The sequence below is a fragment of the Ornithorhynchus anatinus genome, chromosome 4 (genome assembly GCF_004115215.2).
Source record: "Ornithorhynchus anatinus isolate Pmale09 chromosome 4, mOrnAna1.pri.v4, whole genome shotgun sequence".
In the NCBI taxonomy this organism is placed as follows: Eukaryota; Metazoa; Chordata; class Mammalia; order Monotremata; family Ornithorhynchidae; genus Ornithorhynchus; species Ornithorhynchus anatinus.
In genome coordinates, this window is record NC_041731.1 from 59,968,040 (window position 1) to 59,993,815 (window position 25,776).

General features: G+C 45.6%; 1 protein-coding gene and 1 long non-coding RNA gene across 4 annotated transcripts in view; one reads left to right on the forward strand and one right to left on the reverse strand.

The window, feature by feature from the left end:
• CPQ (carboxypeptidase Q) overlaps positions 1-25,161 on the forward strand; it is a 419,427-nt gene extending 394,266 nt beyond the window's left edge. For all 3 annotated transcript variants that reach the window (XM_029063858.2, XM_029063857.2, XM_029063859.2), the window contains exon 8: positions 24,670-25,161. In XM_029063858.2, the coding sequence (XP_028919691.1) occupies positions 24,670-24,830 (161 nt within the window). In that variant the 3' untranslated portion in view covers positions 24,831-25,161. The remainder of the gene's footprint in view (positions 1-24,669) is intronic.
• On the reverse strand, positions 1,850-10,795 carry LOC114811304. The gene is made up of 2 exons (XR_003758981.1): positions 10,630-10,795; positions 1,850-2,136 (listed from the first exon to the last, which is right to left on the reverse strand). It is a non-coding gene; the product is annotated as an uncharacterized LOC114811304 (long non-coding RNA).
• Positions 25,162-25,776: the final 615 nt, after the last annotated feature.

Below are 25,776 nucleotides of genomic sequence, written 5' to 3' on the forward strand. Positions count from 1 at the left end.
CGTAAACCACACCAACATGCACGCCGACGCTCGCGTATGTCTAAATCAGTGCGATCGTGAGATGTCTGTTGTGTCACCTTGGGCAAGCCACTTCACTTCTCTGTGCCTCAGTTACCTCATCTGCAAAATGGGGATTATGACTGCGAGCCCCATTTGGCACATGGGCTGTATCCAACCTGATCACCTCGTATCTACCCCTTTGTGGGGTACCTACTGTTTACTAAGTACTTAACTATAAAAATAAAGAAACCTGCTTGAAAACCAATGCGTAAGTTATACTGTGTATTTTTCCTGCTACTCTCCCGGGAATCAAAGAATCCAAAAGCTGAATGGGTTTTAAAATGTAATGTCTTTAGATAATTTCCTGTGGCCTTCTTGCAGATTATGAATCATTGTAGTTCTTGCCCCTGTGGGTTAAAGCTGATGGATTTTCCCTTCAGCTGGTTGGGGTTGGCACTAGGTACCCTAGAGAAAGAGACAGCCAACTCCACACTACCGAGGTGGCGTAGGGGAAATCGTGTGAAACATGACTTTTATCCCAGGAACGTGGGAGAGACTGTGCCTAGCTGAAAGAACACGAGCCTGGCTGTTGGAAGACCTTGATTTTCGTCCCTCCTCCACTTACCTACTTACCTTGGGCAATTCACTAAACTTCTCTGTGCCTCAGTGGAACAAGGACTGAATCTGATCTGATTAACCTGTATCTGCCCCAGCGCTGAGTATAGTTCCTGGAAAATAGTAAGCGCTTAACAAATACGGCATCGTGGATACAGCACGGGCCTGGGAGTCAGAAGGTCATGGATTCTAATCCTGTCTCTTCCGCTTGTCTGCTGTGTGAGCTTGGGCAAGTCACTTCACTTTTCTGTGACTCAGTTATCTGTAAAGTAGGGATTAAGAGTGTGAGCTCCAGGTAGGACGGGGACTGTGTCTAACCCAATTTGATTGTCTCCACTCCAGTGCTTAGCACAGTGCCTGGCACACAGTCAGTGCCTTAACAGACACCGCAATGATCACTATCATTATTATCATCATCATTATCATTATTATTGTTATTATTTCACTGGCATGACCAGTGGTGTCCATGACACCTAAGCACCTGTTACCCCAATCTATGTGGCACTTAAGAAAGGACTGTACATACCACATTTACTTGGATAATCGTACTACCCAATTATTGAGGAGGAAATAAAATTTTATTCTTTTTACCACAAAACTGTAAGCACCGGGAGAGGAGAAGGAACAAAGGGTAAGAATGCAACCACGCAGGCTCACTCTGCATGTTAGGGAGCTTCCTTCTCTCCTCCGTCCACCTCTCTTTATTTCTCTTTTTTTCCTTCTGCTCCCCTCATTACTAGGCTTGATTCTTTAGTTTCTGTGTAATAGTCATACCCTTGTTTTACAATTACAAAATATATGCCCAAAGGGTGGGGCAGTTATGCAAATTAATGTGTTCTTGTCTGTCCCCCCCATTAGACTGTAAACCCGACAGAGTTACCGATTGTCCATTCCAAGCGCTTAGTACAGTGCTCTGCACATAGTAAGCGCTCGATAAATCCTATTGAATGAATGAATGAATGAATACTCTCTCTACATCTCCCACTAGACTGTAAGCTCCTTGAAGACAGGTATCGTCTCTTCTCTTTTCTACTTGCCTAATTTCTTTGTACCTTGCAGTGCTCACAGGTGGCAAATAAAGGGTGACATTGACCGGTTGATCAATTAGCAGGAGAGCTATCCAGTTCCCTGAGCCTGCCAGTGTCTCCGAACGCTTATGGGACATAGTGAAGTTGCAGTGTTGCTTTCATTTTCCGCCATTCGCCGCTGGAATAAAGAAGCAACTCAGCTTGTCTGTTTATCTTTTCTCAGCTCCTGACTCTTCTTCTGCAGTATAGATTTTTTTTTTCCTAATTGTTTCCTTTTCTCATCTCCTCCCTCGACTCCCTTTCCTCTGGATCTTTTTTTTTTTTCTGTGCTGTTTACCTAATGGGTAGGTTTAATGAGTGCAGCATTTCCACTTTGAAAAACACGGGGTAGCATTCACTAATTGGATTTCTTCCTGGACAGGGTTATTTTTCTTCATCCAAGGTTTTCTCCTTTTCCATTCTTCTCTCTTCGGGTTTACAGTGCAACTGAAATCTGACCAAGCAGAAAGGAGAGAAAGGGGGTATAAGATGCCAATATGCCCTTTTATCGCTTCAGAAAAAACCCATTAGCCTCAATGCTCTCCAAAAAAGACCGAGTGCCCTAAAGACCCCCCTGGGCGCCTCTTGTAATGCCGTACAAGCTGAGGGCTCTGAATATACAGTGCGTGACAGATTCTAATTACTGAGATCATTCTTGTTCCCTCCTCTGCTGAACCTCTCTTACTGCTTTTGGACTTCCAAAAAGTAGGAGTTCGAATTCTGGAACCTGCTCACAGTACAGAGGAGGCATTGCCGATTTATCATCACTAGAGCGATTTGATTGGATTTAGAGTCATCGGTCTTCCGAGCTCTCAATTTTGCGGTACACTCGCGGTCTGGAGAGCGAGCCTTCAACGTGATCCACCAACTTGTAGTCACCTGGACAGGAAAGCATTTACCTGATTCTGTCCGCTCTTTCATCTGGTTTGGTATTTCAGAGGACCAGTCAGAAAATTCCGGGCCTTTTTTTTTTTATGGGGTTTACAGGATGTCACCATCTAAACTCCTGTCACCATCCAGGGACTCAGAAAGTTACCTCAAATCCTGGCTACCTCCCTCCTCACTCCTCTTGCTGTTACTCTTGGAATGATTGGACCCAGATGGAGTTGTTATGGGAAGGCTTCAGGTTAGAGGTAAACTCAGAGCAGATTATTAAAGGCGAGGAAGGACATGGCTTGGCAGAGAGGTGAGTGAGAAGATTGACACTTGGTGGAGCCTCAGAGTGGGACACATTAAAATAGTTTTTTTGGCCCCCAGGCTCTCTGGGCTGGAGCAAGGCGATTACATTTTGATAATGGATCCATCTCTTTCATCTCTAAAAGCTGCTATCAGACATTCACCATTGCGAAGCGGCCCGGCTTCCGAGGGCCTTGGGTTCTAATCCTGGCTCTGTCACTTTTCTGCTGTGTGACCTGGGCAAGCCACTTCACTTCTCTGTGCTTCAGTTACTGGGTCCAACTGATTTGCTTGAATCCACCCCAGCATTTATTACAGTGTCTGGCACATAGTAAGCACTGAACAAATACTATTTATCATTGTTTTAATCATTATTACTGCTCATTAAGCATTTGCAATTCCAGATGATTGTATCAGACTCACATCGGCATTGGGGACAGCCTATCTGCAAGTCATTTCATGCCCCACCCTGATAACAAGACATATCTTTGTGATCAATCCATCAATTGGATGTATTGAGCACTTACTGTGTGTAGAGCACCATAATTATAATGATGGTCTTTGTTAAGCACTTACTATGAGTCAGAGGTCATGGGTTCGAATGTGGCCTCTGCCACTTGTCAGCTGTGTGACTGTGGGCAAGTCACTCAACTTCTCTGTGCCTCAGTTACCTCATCTATAAAATGGGGATGAAGACTGTGAGCCTAACGTGGGGCAACCTGATTACCCTGTATCTCCCCCCAGCGCTTAGAACAGTGCTCTGCACATAGTAAGCACTTAACAAATACCAACATCGTTATCATTATTATTATTATTATTGTGCCAAGCACTGTTCTAAGCACTGGGGTAGATACAAGGTAATCAGGTTGTCCCACGTAGGGCTCACAGTCTTCATCCCCATTTTACAGATGAGGTAACTGAGGCACGGAGAAGTTAAATAACTTGCCCAAGGTCACACAGCAGACAAGTGGCAGAGCTGGGATTAAACCCACCTCCTCTGACTCCCAAGCCCCTGCTCTTTAGACAATAATATAAACATTTTTTGTGATCAAAAAATGGATGTGTACCCAGAGGCCACTGATGAGGATGCAGCAGGTTTTATGATTGTCGTGGCATAATTTCAAAGGGAGTGCGGGTCCGTGGCCTGCCCTCGGTTCTGCCCTGGGGGAGAACGCACAGAGCGAGAGATGGGGGAGAGGAAGGGAGGGAGTGGATAGGAGGAACCATAGGTTCCCGGCACAATGAATCTCTCATCTAACACGGGAAGGAAGCGGTAACAATAAGGAAGGCAGGAGAGAGTGGGTTTGTGCATCCGGAGTAGGCCAGGAAAGGCACCCAGTAGGGAAGGCCAGGCTACGTGCATTTGTGCACATCCCAACTCTGTGCTCTTCAAGCCTATTTGATAGACCACGGGCCTGGAAGTCAGAAGGACCTAGGTTTTAATCCCGGCTCTCTTCCACTTGTCTAGTGGGTGACTTTGGACAAGTCACTTCACTTCTCTGTGCCTCAGTCACCTCATCTGCAAAATGGCGATTAAGTCTGTGAGCCCCAGATGGGACATGGGCCATGTCCAACCTGATTAGCTTGTATCTACCCTAGTGCTCAGTACAGCGGCTGGCACATGGTAAGCGCTTAACACATACCGCTAAAGAAAATAACCTTACATTTGGAGTGGACAGTTCCATTGGGTAAGTAGTAATAATAGCAATGCTAATAATGGTGATGATAATAATAATAGTAGTACTTGCTGAGTGCTTACTATCTGCCAAGCAGTGTTCTAAGTACTGGGGTCAATACAAGTTAATCAGTCTCACAGTAGGAGGGAGTAGGATGTAATCCCCATTTCACAGATGAGGTTACTGAGGCCCAGAGAAATTAAGCGACTTGTCCGGGGTCAAACGGCAGACACGTGGTAAAGCAGGAATTAGAACCCAGGTCTTCTGATTACCAGGCCCATGCTCTTTCCACCAGGCCATACTGCTTCTCTATTACCAGATAGGTCGGCAAAGGGCTTAACCAACACCACAAGTGTGTCGCTGTTATATTGATTTATGCAAAGCACTTTTAATTCATATTGAGCTTTGGAAGAATGCCCAATATTCAAGCTTTTGGCCACTTGTAAAATAGACTAAACAATATTTGCTTAACATATATAAACTTTGGGAGCCATTAATGACAGTAAGAAACATGGCGTAGTGGATAGAGCACGGGCCTGGGAATCAGAAGAACCTGGGTTCTAATCCCGGCTCCACCACTTCTCTGTCATTAGGCCATTTTTTATTTTTAATGGTATTTGTTAAGCGCTTAACTATGTTCCGGGCACCGTACTAAGCACCGGTGTGGATACAAGCAGATCGGGTTGGGCAAAGTCCCTGCCCTACATGAGGCTCACAGTCTCAATCCCCATTTTACAGATGCAGGAACTGAGGCACAGAGAAGTGAAGTGACTTACCCACGGTCACCCAGCAGACAAGTGGCGGAGCTGGGATTAGAACCCATGACCTTCTGACTCCCAGGCCCATGCTCTACCCACTATGCCATGCTGCTCCTCCTGGGCTAGTCACTTCATTTCTCTGTACCTCAGTTACCTCATCTGTAAAATGGGGATTAAGACCTGTGAGTCCCAAGCGGGACAGGGACTGTGCGCTGGCCCGATTAACTTATGTCTACCCCAGAGTTTAGTACAGTGCCAGGCACATAGTAAGTGCCTAACAAATACCATCAAAAGATACTTTCTCTAGCATTTATACCTTCCAGCTCTTCCAGGACTCGAGGAGAAAAGAATTCTGAAGGCCAGGGGCGGTTATGGATTCTTTCCCCAGAGTTCACAGCCAGAGTAGCTTAACAAATCTTAATGGACCTGAGGGAGCGAAGGGGAGAGCTAACCTACAGGGCAACGAGAGCTTAGATCTCTTGACAATAACAGTAATTTCCTTCCTTCTCAGGATGGAGTGCTGGTGCAAACCCCAGGGAATTTAAAGTTGCTTTTCTCTCCTCGACACAGAGCTGTGTTGGGAAAAAAGCTAGGTTGGTAATGACCGTTGATATTTACTGTGTTTTTTCCCGGTCTCAAATCTGCCACATGGCATGATAAAGTACAGGCAGGCAGTGGAATGGCAAATTGAGCGGGGAATGTGTGTGTTCAGTGCTGCGCTGTCCTCTCCCGAGGGCTTAGGACAGTGCTCTGCACACAGTAAGCGCTTAATAAATACAACTGAAGGAATGAATGCAGATCTGCTCCCAGGGGAAGGAAGTCTCAGCTTTCCTCAGCCCCAGCCCCACTGTACTTGTTTTTGCTGAAAGTTTAATCCTGAAGAGAAGAAGGAATTCACACTCCAACCAGTTTCCTGCCAGTAGAGATTAGATTGGAGAGTTCAGTGGGTTACAAGGGACGGATGTGTTGCTTGAAGTGGGAAGCTACCTCAGATCCAGGCGGTGGGGCGGAATGAGACAGACGTGGGGGAAGATAACAGAAGGGACTGAAAGGAAGGGACCGAAAGGAAGTTCAGTAGACTGCAAACTAGAAAAGCAAGCATTCTGACTATTGGACACTATCTCTCATGAGAAGTATATTCAATCGTATTTATTGAGCGCTGACTGTGTGTAGAGCACTGTACTAAGCGCTTGGGATTGTACAATACGGCAATAAACGGACATATTCCCTGAAGGAGAGCCACTCTGCTTAGCCATTACAACTCTTTATTCATTTATTCTTATAGTATTTATTAAGAATAATAATAATGTTGGTATTTGTAAAGCGCCTACTATGTGCTGAGCACTGTTCTAAGCGCTGGGGTTCATTCATTCATTCAATAGTACTTATTGAGCGCTTACTATGTGCAGAGCACTGTACTAAGCGCTTGGGACGAACAAGTCGGCAACAGATAGAGACGGTCCCCGCCGTTTGACGGGCTCACGGTCTAATCGGGGGAGACGGACGGACGAGAACGATGGCGATAAATAGAGTCGAGGGGAAGAACGTCTCGTAAAAACCGATGGCAACTAAATAGAATCAAGAACAGGGTAATCAGGTTGTCCCACGGGAGGCTCACAGTTAATCCCCATTTTACAGATGAGGTAACTGAGGCACAGAGAAGTGAAGTGACTTGCCCAAGCAAACAAGTGGTGGCATAGATCATTCAGTTTAGAGGAACACTTTTAGAGGAGCACTTGAACAGTCTTTTGTGGGAACTATAAAAACTATAGGTTTTAAAAGGGGACTTGGGCCTCACTACTACTGGAATCCTTTAAACTAGTTGTTAATCTTGGAAGTAGATTGGAATCCTGAACCTTTCCTCCACACAAACGGTTGGATGGTTCAGGCAGTGGTCCAATGTTGGCATTTTTTAAAAATTGTATTTATTAAGTGCTTATTGTGTTCCAGACACTGTATTAAGTGCTGGGGTAGAAACAGGCTAATCATGGTGGACATAGTCTGTGTCCCTCTTGGGGCTCCCAGTCTTAAGCCCCATTTTACAGATGAGGAGAGTGAGGTATAGAGAAGTGAAGTGACTTGCCAAGGTGACACAGCAGATTAAGTGGCGGAGCCAAGATTAGAACCCAAGACCTTCTGACTCCCGGGCTCATGTTCTATCCACCAGGCCACTCTGCTTCTCTTTTTTGCATTGAAAGAGTCTGGGCTCTTTGAAGGAAGATAGAGATCTATGGAAGGTATAATAATAATAATGTTGGTATTTGTTAAGCGCTTACTATGCGCAGAGCACTGTTCTAAGTGCTGGGGGAGATACAGGGTAATCAGGTCGTCCCCACATGAGGCTCACAGTTAATTCCCATTTTACAGATGAGGTAACTGAGGCACAGAGAAGTAAACTGACTTGCCCCCAGTCACACAGCTGACAAGGGGCAGAGCCGGAAGTCGAACCCATGACCTCTGACTGCCAAGCCCAGGCTCTTTCCACTGAGCCACGCTGCTTCTCAAGGTATGCATAGACAGGTATGGAAGGGGTGTCCGAAACCCCCATTCAATTGCACCCTGACCCGGGCACAAAGGGATCGAACACGCTGGGGGAATCTTCCACGTAACGATCACCTCAGCTAGCTTTTCTCCCCGCCCCCCGCCCCGAATCTGTGTTCTCTAAAGTCACAAATGACCTTGTCTCATCTCGTCTTATGCCTTCGGGTCGCCTTCGACTCACAGCGACACCAGAACGCCCCGCCTCCATCTGCAATCGTTCCGATAGTGTGTCCCTAGAGTTTTCTTGGTAAAACTGCGGAAATGGTTTACCACTGCCTCCTTCCGTGCCCTCGGCTCTCTCCCGTGCCATTGCTGCCCAGCACAGGCGAGTTTTGCCTTGTAGCAGATGGCCCTCCACTCGCTAGCCACTGCCCCAGTTAGGAATGGAATGGACAGGCCTCTGCTTGACTCTCCTTCCCATAGTCCAGACCGGTGGACTACTGTAAACTCTCCAGGGGCGACCCTAACAGGGGTAATGACCTTGTAGCTAAGTTAAAAGAGCTATTCTCCATCTTGACTCTCCCAGACCTCTCTGCTACTTTTGACCCTGTGGTCCATTCCCCTCCTGGGATTACTATCTGGCTTCGGTTACACCTTTTTTTATGGTATTTGTTAAACACTTACTATGTGCCAGGCACAGTATAAGCTCTGGGGTGGATGCAAGTTAATCTGGTTGGACACACTCCCTGTTCCCCATGGGGCTCACTGTCTTAATCCCCATTTTCCAGCAGAGGGAACTGAGGCACGGAGACGTGAGTGACTTGGCCAAGATCACACGCAGCAGACAAGTGGCAGAGCCGGGATTAGGACCCAGATCCTTATGACTTCCAGGCCTGTGCTCTGGGCCGTGGAGCTAATATGTTCTCCTTTTACCTCTGATGGCACTTGAGTTCAAGTGCTGCTCTCTCCTCTTCCTGTCTCATGCTCTTAATGGGGGTGATCCTCAACGCTCTGTTCTGGGTCCCCTACTCTTTCTGCTCTACCCTCGCTGTTGGGGAGCTCCCCCCCTCACATGACTTCAGCTACTGTCTCTAATTTTTTTATCATTTTTTTTTATTATTATGGTATTTGTGTCGATCACTTTTCTAAGCTCTGGGGTAGAAACAACTTAATCAGGCTGGACAAAGTCCCTGCCCCCCATGAGGCTCACAGTCTAAATGGGGTGGGGGGGAGAAACCGGTATTTAATCTCCATTTACAGCTGAGAAAACTGAGGCACAGAGACGTTAAGTAACCTGCCCCAAATCACCCAGCAGGTAATCGGCCTAGCTGAGATTAGAACCCAGATCTTCCGAGTCCCAGGCCTGTGTTTGTTCCACAAGGCCACACCGCTTCTCTAACCTTTACCTTTCATCTGACCTCTAATCCCACATACCTCCTTTTGCCTCCAGGATATCTCTACATGGATGTCCCATCAGCATTTCAAACTCGTTATGTCCAAAACAGAACTCCTCATGATAGAGGAAGGGGAAAAACGGGTTTGAGGGGGCAGTTAAAATTTTGAAGCAGCTGGCACTGGCGATAGAAATTGCTCCTCTTCTAAAAACCTTCCACTGGCTTTCTGTGTCCTTCCTCATCAAACACAGATTCTTCACAATCATTTTCAGGGATTTCCACCAACTTGTTCGATCCTACCCATCTGCTCCCTTCAACCACTATTCCCCAGCAGTCTGTCGAATCCCGACTCTGCCCCTTGTCAGCTGTGTGACGGTGGGCAAGTCACTTCACTTCTCTGTGCCTCAGTTCCCTCATCTATAAAATGGGGATGAATACTGTGAGGCTCACGTGGGACGACCTCATTCCCCTGTATCTACCCCAGCGCTTAGAACAGTGCTCTGCACGTAGTAAGCGCTTGACAAATACCAACATTTATTTTTCTTTTATTCCCCACAAGCCCGCCAAACTTCTAGCTCTACCTCACTGTCGAATCTCCCGCCTCCAGCCCCTCACTCACACTGTCCCCCCGGCTTGGAAGCCCCTCCTAAACCCAACAGACCACAGCTCTCCCACATTCCTAAAATTCCACATCCTCCAGCCAATTTCCCCAGTGAATTCCCAGCTCCGTGTCATATAATCTCATCTGCCATCTCCAGCATTTATGAAGATAGTTGCAGCCATATTCAGCAGTTTGATGTATTCATATATTCAACTTCGCATGTAATTCATGCTGACTTTTCAACTTGTGAATCTTTTCATCTCTCTCTTTTCCATTAGAGTGCAAACACCTTGTAGGGAGGGAATGTGACACGTTTGTGTATTATTAGGATGATAGTATTTGTTACGCACTTAGTGTCAAGCACTTTTCTAAGTGCTGGGGTACGAGTTAATCAGATCCGACACAATCCCCATTCCTCGTGGGGCTCACAGTCTAAGTAGGAAGGGAGAACAGGTATTGAATCCCCATTTTACCGATGAGGAAACTGAGACACAGACAAGTGAAGTGTCTTGCCCACGGCCACAAGGCAGGCAACTGGCAGAACCAGGATTAGAAGCCAGATCCTCTGATTCCAGGTCCAGACTCTCCACCAGGCCACGCTGCTCGTCCCTAAGCCTCAGTGCTCCTCTCCTAAGTGCTTAATACAGTGCATCGCACCATATAGACACTGAGCGAATACTAATACTTGTGCTATGACAACGTTTCAGGAGTTGAGGTTCAAGTACTTAGTACAGTGCTCTACACATAGTAAGTGCTCAATATTGTCATATTTTGATTGCCTGACTGATGGTTAACCTTCGATACAGGGAGTAGATACGGACCCCTCCCACCCATTCCCTGCTTTAAGGAGCTCACACTTACCCAACAGCTCCGCCTGTTCCCTCTTCTGCGACTTTTCTCTGCCCTACGCCTGTCTCATCCAATTTCCGAAGTCTGTAGGATCAGAGGAAGATTGAATTCTGTCCCGGTCTGTATTATTGTTCCTGGTGAGTCAGTGATGTATAATGCACTTGCTTTAAAGGAAAAAAAAAAAGAGCCGTGCAGATTTAAAACCAGAGGGTGGGTGGGTGGAATAAGGGCCTCCTGAGGCTTTTTAATGCTTAAGCTTCAGCTGTTTTTGTTAAGTAGGGAACAGTTTGGGATACGTTATTTTAGATTCCAGTCAACCTTTGTTCTAGCGAGTGGAACTCCTCTTTTCTCCAAGACCTGATTCAGTTTTATGCAAGTCTAGTTGGAACGAATCCCAGCTGCTCCAACAGCTCTGCCGTGCTCGCTGAGTGAAAGATGAACAAATCGTAACAGTATCGGAGAATTCTGAGCAGTCGTTGAAGCGATTTGCAGCAGCCGTGAGATTATTATCCCCGAATGTTTTGAACGAGAGATCGTTCAAACTTCAGATTCCATATCCTTGATAATGAGGTGCTCTTCTGGCTTAATTAGCTAGGGAAGGGCCACTTTCCTTTTACCTTTTGTCACGAAGTCTAAAGCTGTTAGAGAAAAATGACTCGGGAGGTAACCCAGCAGGACTTCCGTTGTTATTTATAAACTCCGTGCTGGAAACAATTTCTGTAGCAGTGTATCTCAAGCACCATTTACCTTACCCTGTAATTTCAACTTTTTGAGCATGCATGATAGAAGAATTAATGGCAGTTTTAATCTACAGAGTCACATTAGCTTCCTTTGGTATCATTAGATTTATCTTATAAAAAATAACTGTTCCCCATTGTAGTTTACCTCACCGCAGAAACATTTACTCAAATGCAATGTAATCCTATTTTGGGTGGCCACTGGAAAGGGGAATTGTTTCTTCACTGAAGTGATTGTCCTGATGATTGAGTCAACAAGATCGGCTATATGTCTGATAGAACACAGGTAGGACAGCTATATAATAATAATTATGGTATTTGTTAAGCGCTTACTATGTGCAGAGCACTGTTCTAAGCACTGGGGTAGATACAGGGTAATCAGGTTGCCCCACGTGGGGCTCACAGTCTTGATCCCCATTTTACAGATGAGGGAACTGAGGCACAGAGAAGTGAAGTGACTTGCCCACAGTCACACAGCTGACAAGTGGCAGAGCTGGGAGTCGAACCCATGACCCCGACTCCCAAACCCATGCTCTTTCCACTGAGCCACGCTGCTTCTTCTATATCTAAATGCTAAACATGTTTCCAGTATAGTAGACATAGTTCAAATAGACTGGTTCATGCTAGAATCTTCTAATGGATCTAAGTTTCTAATGGATATTCCTGGAAGTGACCCGTGCTTTTTGCGAAATGCGTCTGAAGCATTGAAAAGAATAATTCAGCAGATCAATCCAACAGTGGTATTCATTTGAGCACTTACTGTGTGTAGATTTGCTTGTTCAGCTTTGGAGGTTTTCAAGTATAGTGTTTGAACACAAGTGTGATTCCCTTGCTAGATATTGGGTTTAATAGTTCTCTGTATGTGTTTTGGTGTTGGCCTGAAAACTCCATTTCTCCAGACTGGACTGCTTTTGCCCTTTTGTAGTCTGCTTACAGGAGAGCAGGGTGCTGGTATCTAAGAAAAAGGAAAATCTATTTTATAAATAAAATTGAAGTGAATGGTAATGATGTCAAAATTCACTGGCTTTTTGGCCATCTTCCACCCTTGCGTGGTCTCCAGTCACAAGTACCATCAGTTTTGTCTCCTTTTTATAGATTGTTCTTTGGTCGCTGATTCGGGAGAAAAACGCAATAGGGAGTCAAGTGATTTCTAGTAATGACCAAATAATAATAATAATGCTAATAATGTTGGTATTTGTCAAGCGCTTACTGTGTGCAGAGCACTGTTCTAAGCGGTGGGGGAGATACAGGGTAATCAGGTTGTCCCACATGGGGCTCACAGTCTTCATCCCCATTTTACAGATGAGGGACCTGAGGCCCAGAGAAGTGAAGTGACTTGCCCACAGTCACACAGCTGCCAAGTGGCGGAGCCGGGATTTGAACCCATGATCTCCGACTCCCAAGCCCGGCCTCTTTCCACTGAGCCACGCTGCTTCTCTAGGAAGTGGAATTGACTGTTGAGTCAATTCTAGTGGAAATGAACCACTAAAAGCAGGTCTCCACTTATTCCTAATGAATTCATTCATTCAGCTGTATCTATTGAGTGCTTACTTTGTGCAGAGCATTGTACCGAGCCCTTGGGAGAGTACAACACAACAATAAACAGACACATTCATAAACAGACACATTCCCCGTCCACAGTGAGCTTACGGACTAGAGGAAGAGTTTATGGTCTTGCTCTCTGAGGGAAAGGAAGAAAGTCAAACATATATTCTAATGGTAAATGATTTTTGTGGCTTTGAGATGATGCTGCAGCTTGTGTGTTGCTTCCCATTTCTTAACACTACAAGTATTTTTAAAGGGACTTCTTTTAGAGAGACTAGTTCAGTTGACCTGAACTTTGTCGGAAAGCCCTGTCTATGCGTTACCATTCATTCATTCATTCAATAGTATTTATTGAGCGTTTACTATGTGCAGAGCACTGTACTAAGCGCTTGGAATGTACAAATCGGTAACAGATAGAGACAGTCCATGCCCACTGACGGGCTTACAGTCTAATCGGGGGAGACGGACAGACACAAAAACAATAGCAATAAATAGAATCGAGGCGATGAACATCTCATTAAAACAATAGCAGGAAATAGAATCAAGGCGATGTACATCTCATTAACGAGATAAATAGGGTAATGAAAATGTATACAGTTGAGCGGACGAGTACAGTGCTGAGGGGAGGGGAAGGGAGAGGGGGAGGAGCAGAGGGAGATGGGGGGAAAAGAGGGTTAAGCTGCGGAGAGGTGAAGGGGGGGCGGGAGAGGGAGTAGAGGGAGAAGGGGAGCTCAGTCTGGGAAGGCCTCTTGGAGGAGGTGAGCTCTAAGTGGGGTTTTGAAGGGGGAAGAGAGTGAGTTTGGCGGAGGTGATGAGGGAGGGCGTTCCGGGACCGCGAGAGGACGTGGCCCAGAGGACGACGGCGGGACAGGCGAGAACGGGGGGACGGCGAGGAGGCGGGCGGCGGAGGAGCGGAGCGTGCGGGGTGGGCGGTGGAAAGAGAGAAGGGAGGAGGGGTAGGAGGGGGCGAGGGGATGGAGAGCCTCGAAGCCGAGAGTGAGAAGTTACCATATAATAGTAGGTTAATAATTGCTCATTTGAATGCTGTTGTACCAAGAAGCGTTGTAGCTTAATAGAAAGATCACAGACCTGGGAGTCAGGAGGACCTGGGTTCTAAACCTGGCTCTCTCACTTGTCTGCTGCGTGACCTTGAGCAAGTCACTTCACTTCTCTGTGCCTCAGTTACCTCATATATAAAATGGAGATTAATAATAACGTTTATAATGTTGGTATTTGTTAAGCGCTTACTATGTGCAGAGCACTGTTCTAAGCGCTGGGGTAGACACAGGGGAATCAGGTTGTCCCACGTGGGGCTCACGGTCTTATTCCCCATTTTACAGATGAGGTAACTGAGGCACAGAGAGGTTAAGCGACTTGCCCACAGTCACACAGCTGCCAAATGGCCGAGCCGGGATTCGAACCCATGACCTCTGACTCCCAAGCCCGTGCTCTTTCCACTGAGCCACGCTGCTTAACCTCTGTCACCCATCTCACAGTGCCTGCTGCTGATCACTGGGGTACCGTGTCACAGATTGAGAATGGTTCAACCAATCCATCAGTCATATTTATTGAGCACTTACTGTGTGCAGAGCATTGTACTAAGCGCTTGGGAGAATACAGATTAACAGAGTTGGTTGACATGTTCCCTGGATGATTCGCCGTAAATCATCCCCGATACTGGAAATGCAACTCTAGCGCATATCCTGCAACTCTAATAATAGTGTTGGTACTTGTTAAGCGCTCACTATGTGCAGAGCACTGTTCTAAGCACTGGGGTAGATACAGGGTAATCGGGTTGTCCCACGTGAGGCTCACAGTTAATCCCCCTTTGACAGATGAGGTAGCTGAGGCACAGTGAAGTGAAGTGTCTTGCCCACAGTCACACAGCTGACAAGTGGCAGAGCCGGGATTCGAACCCATGACCTCTGACTCCCAAGCCCGGGCTCTTTCCCCTGAGCCACGCAGCAGCGCATACCCTATTGACAGCGGGATACCAATACATAAGCCGCCAGCGAGAGACGGCTTGTTATATCAGCTCTTTGATCGCTGAGGCAACGGCAGTGACACTCCGAGTGTCTAAGTGGCCTTATTTGGGGACACACTTCTCACCCCAGTTGAGGGAGGGGCTACAGAAGATGTCCTAAACGTTGCCCACACTTCAACCTCCAAAATGGCTCCCCAGAGGACCATGCCTGGTTAATTTCATTTTGTGGTGCGGTAACAGCTGACGTCAAAGATGTGTCAAACCTGAATCAATTTTTTTATTTTAACTACATTCACGCACCTAGATGGTTAGCGCCTCACTTTTGATAGCGTCATCTTCGAATGAGGATTGCGGCAATATCTTCCATCTTCAAACCCATAGAAGAACCTCAATTTTTAGGCAATAGCATCTAAAAGAACATCACACCTAATGACAAGTCAAACTTCCGACAGAATCTGGGAACGCACGGAGAGCTTTAACAGGGGAAATAGATTTTGCCCGTTGGCTTCTTGGCTTCTTGGTATTGGGAATTGCCTTTGACCTCTGCTTGCCACTAAAATATGAACGTTTGATAGGGATCAATAGAATTTACTGAGCACTTACTGTATGCAGACCACTGTACTAAGCATTTGAGAGAATACAACAGTCGGTAGACAAGCTCGCTGCCCACAACAAACTCACAATCTACAGGGTCTACAAAGGTAGAGTCAAAAGAGCAGTTAGTATCGTGTTTGCTAGCATAATCTCTCCACGGTTTTGGATAAGTTTTGCAACCCCAAAACAGAGGAGGGGCTATTTATGTGAGGCATAAAGTCTAGCAGTGGGTAGCTGGAGAAAAGAAGAAACATTCACTCATTCCATTCAATAGTATTCATTGAGCGCTTGCTATGTGCAGAGCACTGTTCTAAGCGCTTGGAATGAACCAAGTCGGCAACGGATAGAGACGGTCCCCGCCGTTGGACGGGCTCACGGTCTAATCGGGGGAGACGGACGGACGAGAACGATGGCGATGAATAGAGTCGAGGGGAAGAACGTCTCGTAAAAACCGATGGCGACTAAATAGAATCGAGGCGATGTACATTTCATTAACAAAATAAATAGGGTAAGGAAAATAGAGGAAAGCAGAGGAAGAAAGTGGGGAAGAAGGAAGAGAAAGTAAGAGGGAACTTAAAACAAGGTCTCCTCCTTCTATTGCATTCTCCATAGAGTTACGTACCATAAGCGCTCAATGAATTACAGCAAGTGCACTTGCCTTTTCCTCTCCCTACCCGGAGTTCGCTCTTCTCCGTGAGCCTGTCTTGACTTTCGCCGTCGAGTCGTCTCCAACCCCTAGCGACGCCGTAGACACATCTGTCCCAGAAAGCCCCACCTCCATCTACAATCATTCCGGTAATATATCCATGGGGTTTTCTTGGTAAAAATCCGGAATTGGTTTACAATTGCCTCCCTCTGTGCAGTAAACTTGGGTCTCCACTCTCGACTCTCTCCCGTGCCGCCGCTGCCCAGCACAGGGGAGTTTTGACTTGTAGCAGATCGCCTTCCTCTCACTAGCCACTGCCCAAGCTAGGAATGGATATGCCTCTGCTTGACTCTCCTTCCCGTAGTTGAGACCGGTAGAGGACTGGAAACTCTCGAGGTGTGACCCTGTGAGGGGCTGTAAGCCTGTACCGGAGCGTTATCATGCGGCGATCCTTATCTTCCTACGCTGGAGTTCGCGTGACTCCACCGACCGTTATTCATGCCCTCCTGGCCGTGCTCCTATTCCTACCCCAGTATACTCTCCTCTCTCTGCTTCCAAATATAATCTTTTATTTCTTCCTTAAAATTCAGAATTGGGGTGGAAAATTAGGTGGAGGAGACAATTATGCGAGGTGATACGGTACGTTCTCAGCGGCCAGAAGCACCTTTCTCTGTTTTAGAAGTCAGCATCGTCAGATTCAGTAAAGTATTTGAGATCCTGTCTGGGAAGGCTTGCTTTGATTGAGCGCTGCTGGAGAAAACTTGCATCTGTTCAAATGGGCCATTAATTAGCAAAGCCACATTATAAAATGCCATGATTTGAGAATGGTTTAACGTGCCTGAGCTCAGCTATAAATTCAATAAAATCTAACCAATCATTCCTGATCCTTATGTCCCTCAGGCGCAAACTGCAGTGTGAGGATAATAATAACAATAACGATAATAATAACGACAACGGTATTGAAGCGCTTACTCTGTGCCAGGCACTGTACTAAGTGTTGGGTGGATAGGAGCAAATGGAGTTGGACACAGTTCCCGTTCAACACGGGGCTCACAGTCTTAATCCCTATTTCACCTAACTGAGGTTCAGAGACGTGAAGTGAGTTGCCCGGCATCCCACGGAAGGCAAGTGGCGGAACTAGGATTAGAACCCAGCTCCTTCTGACTTCCAGGCCCGTGCTCCAAGGAGAATTTAATGGGGGAAATTGGCTCTGCCAGTGGCCATTTTCTTAAACTGGGCTACACTGATTCTTGGTTGAGAATCAGCCAACGATCTCAGTCCATATATCCCACAGACACTAACCCTAATATGAGGCTCAACCAAGTGTCCTGGAGGAGTAAAATTCCTCAGCGAATGGGCGGGGCAAGACTAGACAAGTGGAGTCCAGCCGGCTCAAGCCCACAGAGGCCCATCCGCCCCCGAGGATAACGGGGCCATCTCCCTCCCCACGCACTGACTTGGACTCCCAAGATGGCTCACCTCAAGACCTGAGGGTTTCCCATCAGGGTGAGAAAGGCCCCAGATGGTAGAGAAGTAGTGTGGCTTAGTACACGAGCCTGGGAATCAGAAGGACCCGGGTTTTAATGCCGCTCCGCCACATGTTAGACGTTGGGCAAGTCACTTAACTTCTCCGAGCCTCAGTTACCTCACCTGTAAAGTGGGGATAAGGGTATGAGTCACGGGAGAAGCAGCGCGGTTCAGTGGAAAGAGCCCGGGCTTTGGAGTCAGAGGTCGTGAGTTCTAATTCCGACTCCGCCACTTATCAGCTGTGTGACTTTGGGCAAGTCACTTCACTTCTCTGTGCTTCTCATCTGCAAAATGGGGATTAACATTGAGTCCCACGTGGGACAACCTGATTACCTTGTTTCTATCCCAGAGCCTAGAACAGTGCTTGGCACATAGTAAGCGCTTAACAAATACCACCATCATCATCGTCAAGAACATGGGCCTGGGTATTCATTCAGTTGTATTTATTGAGCGCTTACTCTGTGCAAACCACTGTACTAAGCACTTGGAGAGTACAATACCACAGTAAACAGACACATTCCCTATCCACAGTGGGATATCGGGAGACTTGAGTTCTAGTTCTAATGAAGCACTCAGTACAGCGCTCTGCCCACCTGTAAAATGAAGATTAAGACTGTTAGCCTCGTGTGGGACACAGACCGTGTGCAGCCTCATTATCTTGAATCTACACCAGGTTTTAGAAAGGTGACTGGCACGTAGGAAGCACTCGATAAAATATAATATATAAAATGAAATAAAATATAAAATAAAAAAGCACTTAAAAAATAGGCACTCAATAAGTATGATTGATTGATTCCAGCCCCTGCTCCGTCGCTGGCCCACTGGATAACTGTAGGCATGACACAACTTCTTTGAATCTCATTTTTCTGAACTATACAATGGAAAAACTAATCTTTAGATTTTTGAGCCGCATGTGGGATGGGGACTGTCTGGTCTGATTAACTTGTATCCACACCAGCACTTAGAATAGTGCAAGTGGCTCAGTGGAAAGAGCCCGGGCTTGGGAGTCAGAGGTCATGGGTTCGAATGCCGACTCTGCCACTTGTCGGCTGGTTGTCTGTGGGCAAGTCGCATAACTTCTTAGTGCGTCAGTGACCTCATCTGTGAAATGGGGATGAAGACTGTGAGCCTCACGAGGGACAACCTGATTACCCTGTATCTACCCCAGCGCTTAGAACAGTGCTCTGCACCTAGTAAGCGCTTAACAAATACCAATATTATTATTATTATAGTAATAATAATAATCCTCATTCCTCCCTATCTCACAGAGATGTTATGAAGGCAACATAAAATCATCGGTATTAACATGCCTCAGAAAAGTGAAGAGTCGTACAAATTCAAATGTTGCTGCTATTATCATTATTGTTCTTATCATCCCTTGATAAAGGTACAGAAAGAAAAATTCCATTTTCACTGAGTTTTAACGTATTTAGTATTTTTAACTATTGTATATGTAAAGGGTTCTTCCTAATCCCGTCTCAGATAATGTAACGTTGTTCTCTAAGCCCGTAATTTTTATGATTAGAGGAATGCTTGTTCTACGTTCCATGTAATTAAATCGGGACTCTGGACTGATGAAGATCTGTTTATAAAAAAGGAATGTATTTTACCCAGCTGATTGACTGGAGGTGCATCTTTAACGCAGTCTTTTTAGAAACTGATATACGTTACAAAATTACAGGTTGGTATTTTGAACTTCAAAAGCTTTAAAACTACTTTCAAAAACCGAGAAAATGAACCCTCGATTTATTTACAGTCAAATCAACTGATTACATCAAAACAGACTGGTTCTGTGTAAGTACGGCTCTAAGATATTTGGATCCTGCCATATCCGTTATTCTCTCAAGGCATTAGTATGCGTTGACTGTTATTCTGGAATCCTTCACAAGTATCAGTTGCTGGTAGGGGCTTACTGTGGTGAGACAGAATCTGCAGAGAGTAGAATTTGGCATGCGGTTTTTTACTTCATAGAATAGGAGGGGAAACGTAGCAAACATCCTGTGGATGGGAGAGAGCATTTGCGTTTCTAAAATAATCTTTAAGCCAATGACAGGGTGCTCCCAGCCATGTAAGTGCTTAGTACAGGGCTCTGCACACAATAAGCGCTCAATAAATACGATTGAATGAATGAGTGAATCAAGACCAAAGTCTTTAGATTTGATTTAATGGGACCATTCCCCTTTGTTGGCTATGCTTGTATTCTTGTCTCTTGTACGTTTGCCATCTGTTTGGGTCGATAGTAAGCTCTTTGAGGACAGGGATTGTGTCATCTGCTATATGTTCCCAAGCACCGATCACATTGCTCTTTACACAGCAGGTACCTATAAATCTTCATTCAATAGTATTTATTGAGCGCTTACTATGTGCAGAGCACTGTACTAAGCGCTTGGAATGTACAAATCTTGATGATGTTGCTATACCAGCGTGTGATGCCATACTGGGAACTCTTCTCCTATTTTAGACTGTGGAGTGCCAACAGATTTATGATCCAGTCTCCTCCTTGTTTGTAAGCACGGGCTCAAACATAAAAACCTCAGATCTCCACCCCTTTACTTTGCACAAGCCAAAGAAAATCCACCTCACAAGAACTTACTATGAAAAAAATCTAAATCTACCCTGGAAAAAAAAATTTTGACGGTAACAGGCCCGAACTCAAGACAGCCCTTGAGATCAGACTGAGTCCTACCAGATCTATATTTCTGAAAAAAGTTTTACCACCTGGAGTTCACCTATCTGTTAATCCATGGTATTTATTGAGTGCTTACTGTATGCAGAGCACTGTACTAAGCGCTTGGGAGAATACAGTACAGCCGAGTTGGTAGCCACGTTCCCTGCCCACAGGGATCTTACAGTCTAGAACGGGAGACAGACATTCATTTAAATAAATAAGTTATGAATATGTACATGAGTGTTCTGGAGCTGAGGGTGGGATGAATAGCAAGTGCCCAGAGGATACAGAGCCAAATGCGTAGGTGACGCAGAGAGGAGAGGGAGTCGGGGAAGGGGGCTTAATCTCCAAGAGGGTTTGGAGATGTGACTTTAATGCTTGCTCATAATTCGGTATACAGGTTTAGTGATGTTCAACATCGCTTCCTCTCCTTGCTCCATAAGCTCAGGCGCTTTGAGAAACTGAAGAGCAGAATTTGCCTCCTGTTCCTTTTAGAAATCGGTCAATTTTGCTGATGAAGGGCCTCCATGGAATTCCCCAGGCCCAGTTGTTGGAGAAAATTATCGGATCTCAGCTGATTCCCTGCTCTGGCTTGCCTCAGCACTCAGTTGTCTTTTGTTGTTTTAGTTCCATAAAACGTGGATCACGAGGTCAGTGGCCTTTGAGGCAAATGTCTCTTTCAGACCCACAGATTGAAGAAGAAGAAGAGCCGTTTTAGTCTGGGGAGGGAGCTGGATTCTAACTGATCAGAGTCAGGTTCCATTAGACTTAGGAAAAGATGAGAAGGGGAAAAAAATGGAAATAGAATTGGAATTTGAGTCAAGGTCCCTGAAGAAAAATGTCTTGACTCCCCCTTTTCAACATTCAGATGAAAGATCGGCTAACCAGACTTGTTGTTCAGCTGATCGCTGAATGAACCGGAGCGGAAGGAGCCCTGGAATAGGAAAAGGCCCTTCCACTTCTATTGTGTGGACTTTGGCTAATTGCTTAACCCCTCTCTGCTTCAGTGGCTTCATCTAAATGTAAAGTCTGTGCAGAGAGCCACTGTCTCTTCAAGAGAGAAAGGAAGAGGAAAGCAGATTAAAGTGCTGGCAGTAATAATAGTAATAGAGGTATTTGTTAGGTGCTTACTATGTGCCAGGCACTGTACTAAGCGCTGGGGTGGATACAAGCAAATCGGGTAGGACACAATCCCTGTCCCACATGGCGCTCACAGTCTCAATCCCCATTTTACAGATGAGGTCACTGAATAGATCTTTATAATTCTATTTATTTTGATGCTACCGATGCCGATCTACTTCTTTTGTTTTGTTGTCTGTCTCCCCCTTCTAGACTGTGAGCCCGTTGTTGGGTAAGACTTGTCTCTATCTCTTGCCAAATTGTACTTTCCAAGCGGTTAGTAGACTGCTCTGCACATAGTAAGTGCTCAATAAATACGACTGAATGAAAAGTGACTTCTCCAAGGTCACACAGTTGATACGCGGTGAAGCTGGGATCAGAACCCGTGACCTTCTGACTCCCAGGTCCATGTTCTATCTACTCCATGATGATGTTTCTCTTCATTTCAGTAGCCTGAGGCTGCAGCGAGGTGTGGCTTTTCGGAGCAGGTGAGGTGTCGAACTGTGCAGTTCTCTTTGCTGCAGAGGAAGCTGCAGGAAGTAAGAAGGGTCTACCTCCAAAGAATTCTTGGAGTGTAGCACTGAGGAACATAGGTCCAGGAGTCAGAAGACCTGGATTCTAATCCAGCTCTGCCAATTTGCCTGCTGTGTGACCTTAGGCAAGTCACTTTACCTCGCTCTGCCTCAGTTTCCTCATCTGTAAAATGGAGAGTCAATATCTGCGCTCCTTCGATCTTAGAATGTGAGCCCCAGGTGGGACAGGGACTGTGTCCTAACCTATCAACTTGTTTCTACCCCAGCACATCCCAACTGCTACTATGCTGATCCGATCACTTATATCTCTTCGCTGACGTCCCTGCCTCCAGTATCTCCTCACTCCATACTTCACTCTGTTGCCCGGATCATTTTTTTAAAAAACACACAGTCCACATCTGCTCATTCCCTCTACTGCGTGGCTTAGTGGAAAGAGCATGGGCTTGGGAGTCAGAGGTCATGGGTTCTAATCCTGGCTCCACCACTTGTCAGCTGTGTGATTTTGGGCAAGTCACCACTTCTCTGTGCCCTCAGTTACCTCATCCCTAAAATTGGGATTAAGACCGTGAGCCATGGACAACGTGATAAACTTGTATCTACCCCGGCGCTTAGAACGGTGCTTGGCACATAGTAAGCGCTTAACAAATGCCATAATTGTTATTATTATTGCTGGTGTAATAGACTTCTTGCAGCAGGAACTGGAAATAAGGGCAAGGGGTGCCTGCAGCTTATCTGCTTGGGAGAGTTCAGAACTGATATTAGTCAGTGAATTGTATTTATTGAGTGCTTATTGTGTGCAGAGCATTGTACTAAGCACTGGGGAGAGTGTAATACACCAATAAAGAGACACATTCCCTTTTTCTGGGAGGCCAGAAACAATATTTGAGCACGTGTACAGGTATACTACAGTGTGCTCATTTTACACCCTACGGTGCCAAGCCTTTTTAAATTTACATTATCTTTTCCTTGTTATTTGTTGCCAATATGAAACCTGTTCCCCCTTTTCTCATTTATACCAGGTTTTGATTGCTAACACTTGTCATTGGAAATTTTCTCCCTGAGTCCACAGAATAGCAAGTGGCCTCTCAGTAGAGGATTCTGCAGGATGTGAAAAGCAAGGTTTAGTGGGAGGTGCAGAGGACCTGAGTTCTAATTCTGGCATTGCCAATTGTCTGCTGTGGGAGCTTGGGCGGGTTGCTTAACTTCTCTGTGCTTTAGTTCCCTTATCTGCAAAATGTGGATTCAATATCTGTTCTCCCTCCTACTTAGACTGTGAGCCCTAGGTGAGATCTGATTGCCTTGTATCTACCCCCGCACTTAGCACGGTACTTGGAACATAATAAGCCCTTAACAAATACTATTATTATTACTATCATTATCACTATTATTATCATTGTTAGAAGGCAAATTTCAAATTTTCCTCTGCCCATATGAGAAAGTTTCATGGGGCGAGGAACAGGAGGATTTTAGAAATATGAATCCTTGCTCTTCCTGATCATTTCAGTGGGGTTTCGTGTGCCTAAACTTGGTGGTGGGTATAAAAATAATTTGGAAAAATGGTGCTGGCTAAGAAAAAATGATTTGTGGGAGACAACTGGGGTCTCCAGAACCATGGGCTTTTGCGGTATCACCTTCATTCTGGTATCCTATTTCAGGAGAGTTAAGTTCTTTTGAATATTGTGCAGGTGAGTTATTCCATAATAGACTTTCAGCTTTTTAAGGGAAGGCTACGTAATTATTTTACATCAGAATTTCAAAGAACGTTTTGAAAGTCATCTGATGTCAACTAAGGCAATCATACGTTTTTTCCTACCTCAGACATCCGGCCCAATTGTATAATCAGGGACTCAGATTATCGATCCAGCTTCATCTCCATCAAATCAACTTTGTCCTGTAATGCCTATAATCTGTTCTCAAGCCTAGTCAGGGGACAGAGGAGCTGGGTGTTGTCTCAGGTGACACATATTCACACAACATAATCCATCCGGCTGGGAGCTTCCAGCTAATGAATTTTTTTGGCATTTGGGAGTAGGTTTCCTAAGCCTTTAAAATTCTGGGAGCTGTGGCTGCCATTGACATTTTTGTTTTAATAATAATGATAATAATCGTAATATTTATTAAGCACTACAAGACCATCTGGTCAGACAAAGTCCACGTCCCACATGGAGCTAACGGTCTAAGGGAGAGGGAGAAAAAATATTTAACCCCCATTTTACAGATGAGGAAACTGAGGGAGAGAGAAGTCAGGTGACTTCCTCAAGTCACACAGGAGGCAACTGGTGGAGCTGGGATTAGAACTCAGGGCTTCTGCCTTTCAGTCCTGTGGTCTTTCCCCTAAGGTGTGCTGCTGCTCATTCCGGGCCAAGGATTATCTCTCTTCTTTCCTGGCAGCTGATAAAGAAGTAAATAAAATGCAAAGAGCAGGAATCATAAATGCTTATGAAAGTTTGATGGCTCGTCTCGGTGGTGAACAGTTAGATGGTGCGCTTTATGGTTGAGTAATATGTTATGCTTTTCCTTTTCCTCTATGATTTATATTACGTTTGACATCGTAACTGAGCTCAAACAAACCCGAAACAAAAATCAAAGGCAGGCTAATGAAACTAGATTCATGGAGATTTTTGAAGCTATGGATTCCTAGTCACTCTTTCAAGCCACACACACACACACACACTCCGACTTTTTCTTGTTCTCCTTAGGTGCCAGCCTACTGGACGACTTAAAGAAATACTTCTCATTTCATCACTCCTACGGAGACACCATGACAGCTCAGGATCCAATTCAGATGAATCTCTGTGCTGCCGTTTGGTCTGTTGTATCGTATGTGGTTGCTGACATGGATGAAATGTTGCCGAGGTAATAAAGAAGTGGGAATGAAGGCGTCCCGCTAGAGCAAGCTGTGAGTTCGAACCCTAGCCAGGGTCTGCCTTCACCCAAGAAGTTGGGATGTGTTTCTGATCCTCGACTTCAAAGTACCTGCCGTTTCTCCCAGTATTATTTCTACTCGTTGAAACTTCTTTCTCAGTTCTTTTTGAATTCTGTCCTATGGTAGCAAGAACGATTTTTTTCTTTCTTTTATGATCAATATTTGATATAGCTGCCATATTGTGGCATAGTCAGCAATGAGCTTATAAACCTAAACAATAAACTCCGATATGAAAAGGAACGGTAAATAAATCGGCCGTACTGAGTTTTTGTTGTGCTGTCGCTTGTCATTTTTCTAAGGATCTTTGTTAATAATGTTGATATTTGTTAAGCGCTTACTACGTGCCGAGCACTGTTCTAAGCGCTGGGGTAGACACGGGGGAGTCAGGTTGTCCCAGGTGGGGCTCACACTTTTAATCCCCATTTTACAGATGAGGTAACTGAGGCACCGAGAAGTTAAGCCACTTGCCCAAAGTCACACAGCTGACAAGTGGCCGAGCCGGGATTCGAACCCATGACTCCAAAGCCCGAGCTCTTTCCACTGAGTCACGCCGCTTGTCAAGTTCTTACTAGGACCTGGGCACTGTACTAAGCTCTGAGGTAGATACAAGCTATTCAGGTTGTCCTACTTAGGCTCACAGTCTTAATCCTCATTTTACAGACGAAGTAACTGAGGCACCGATTTGTCCAAGGTCACCCAGCAGACAAGTGGAGCGGCAGGATTCGAACCCAGGTCCTCTGCCTCCCAGGCCCATGCTCTTTCCACAAGGCCGTGCTGCTTCTCTGTCACTGTGTTTTGACTTATCAAAAGAACGAATGTGCATTCCTTTCTCATGTTAACTAAAGATAGTTGTAGAGATGTGACGTGACTTGTCCAAGGT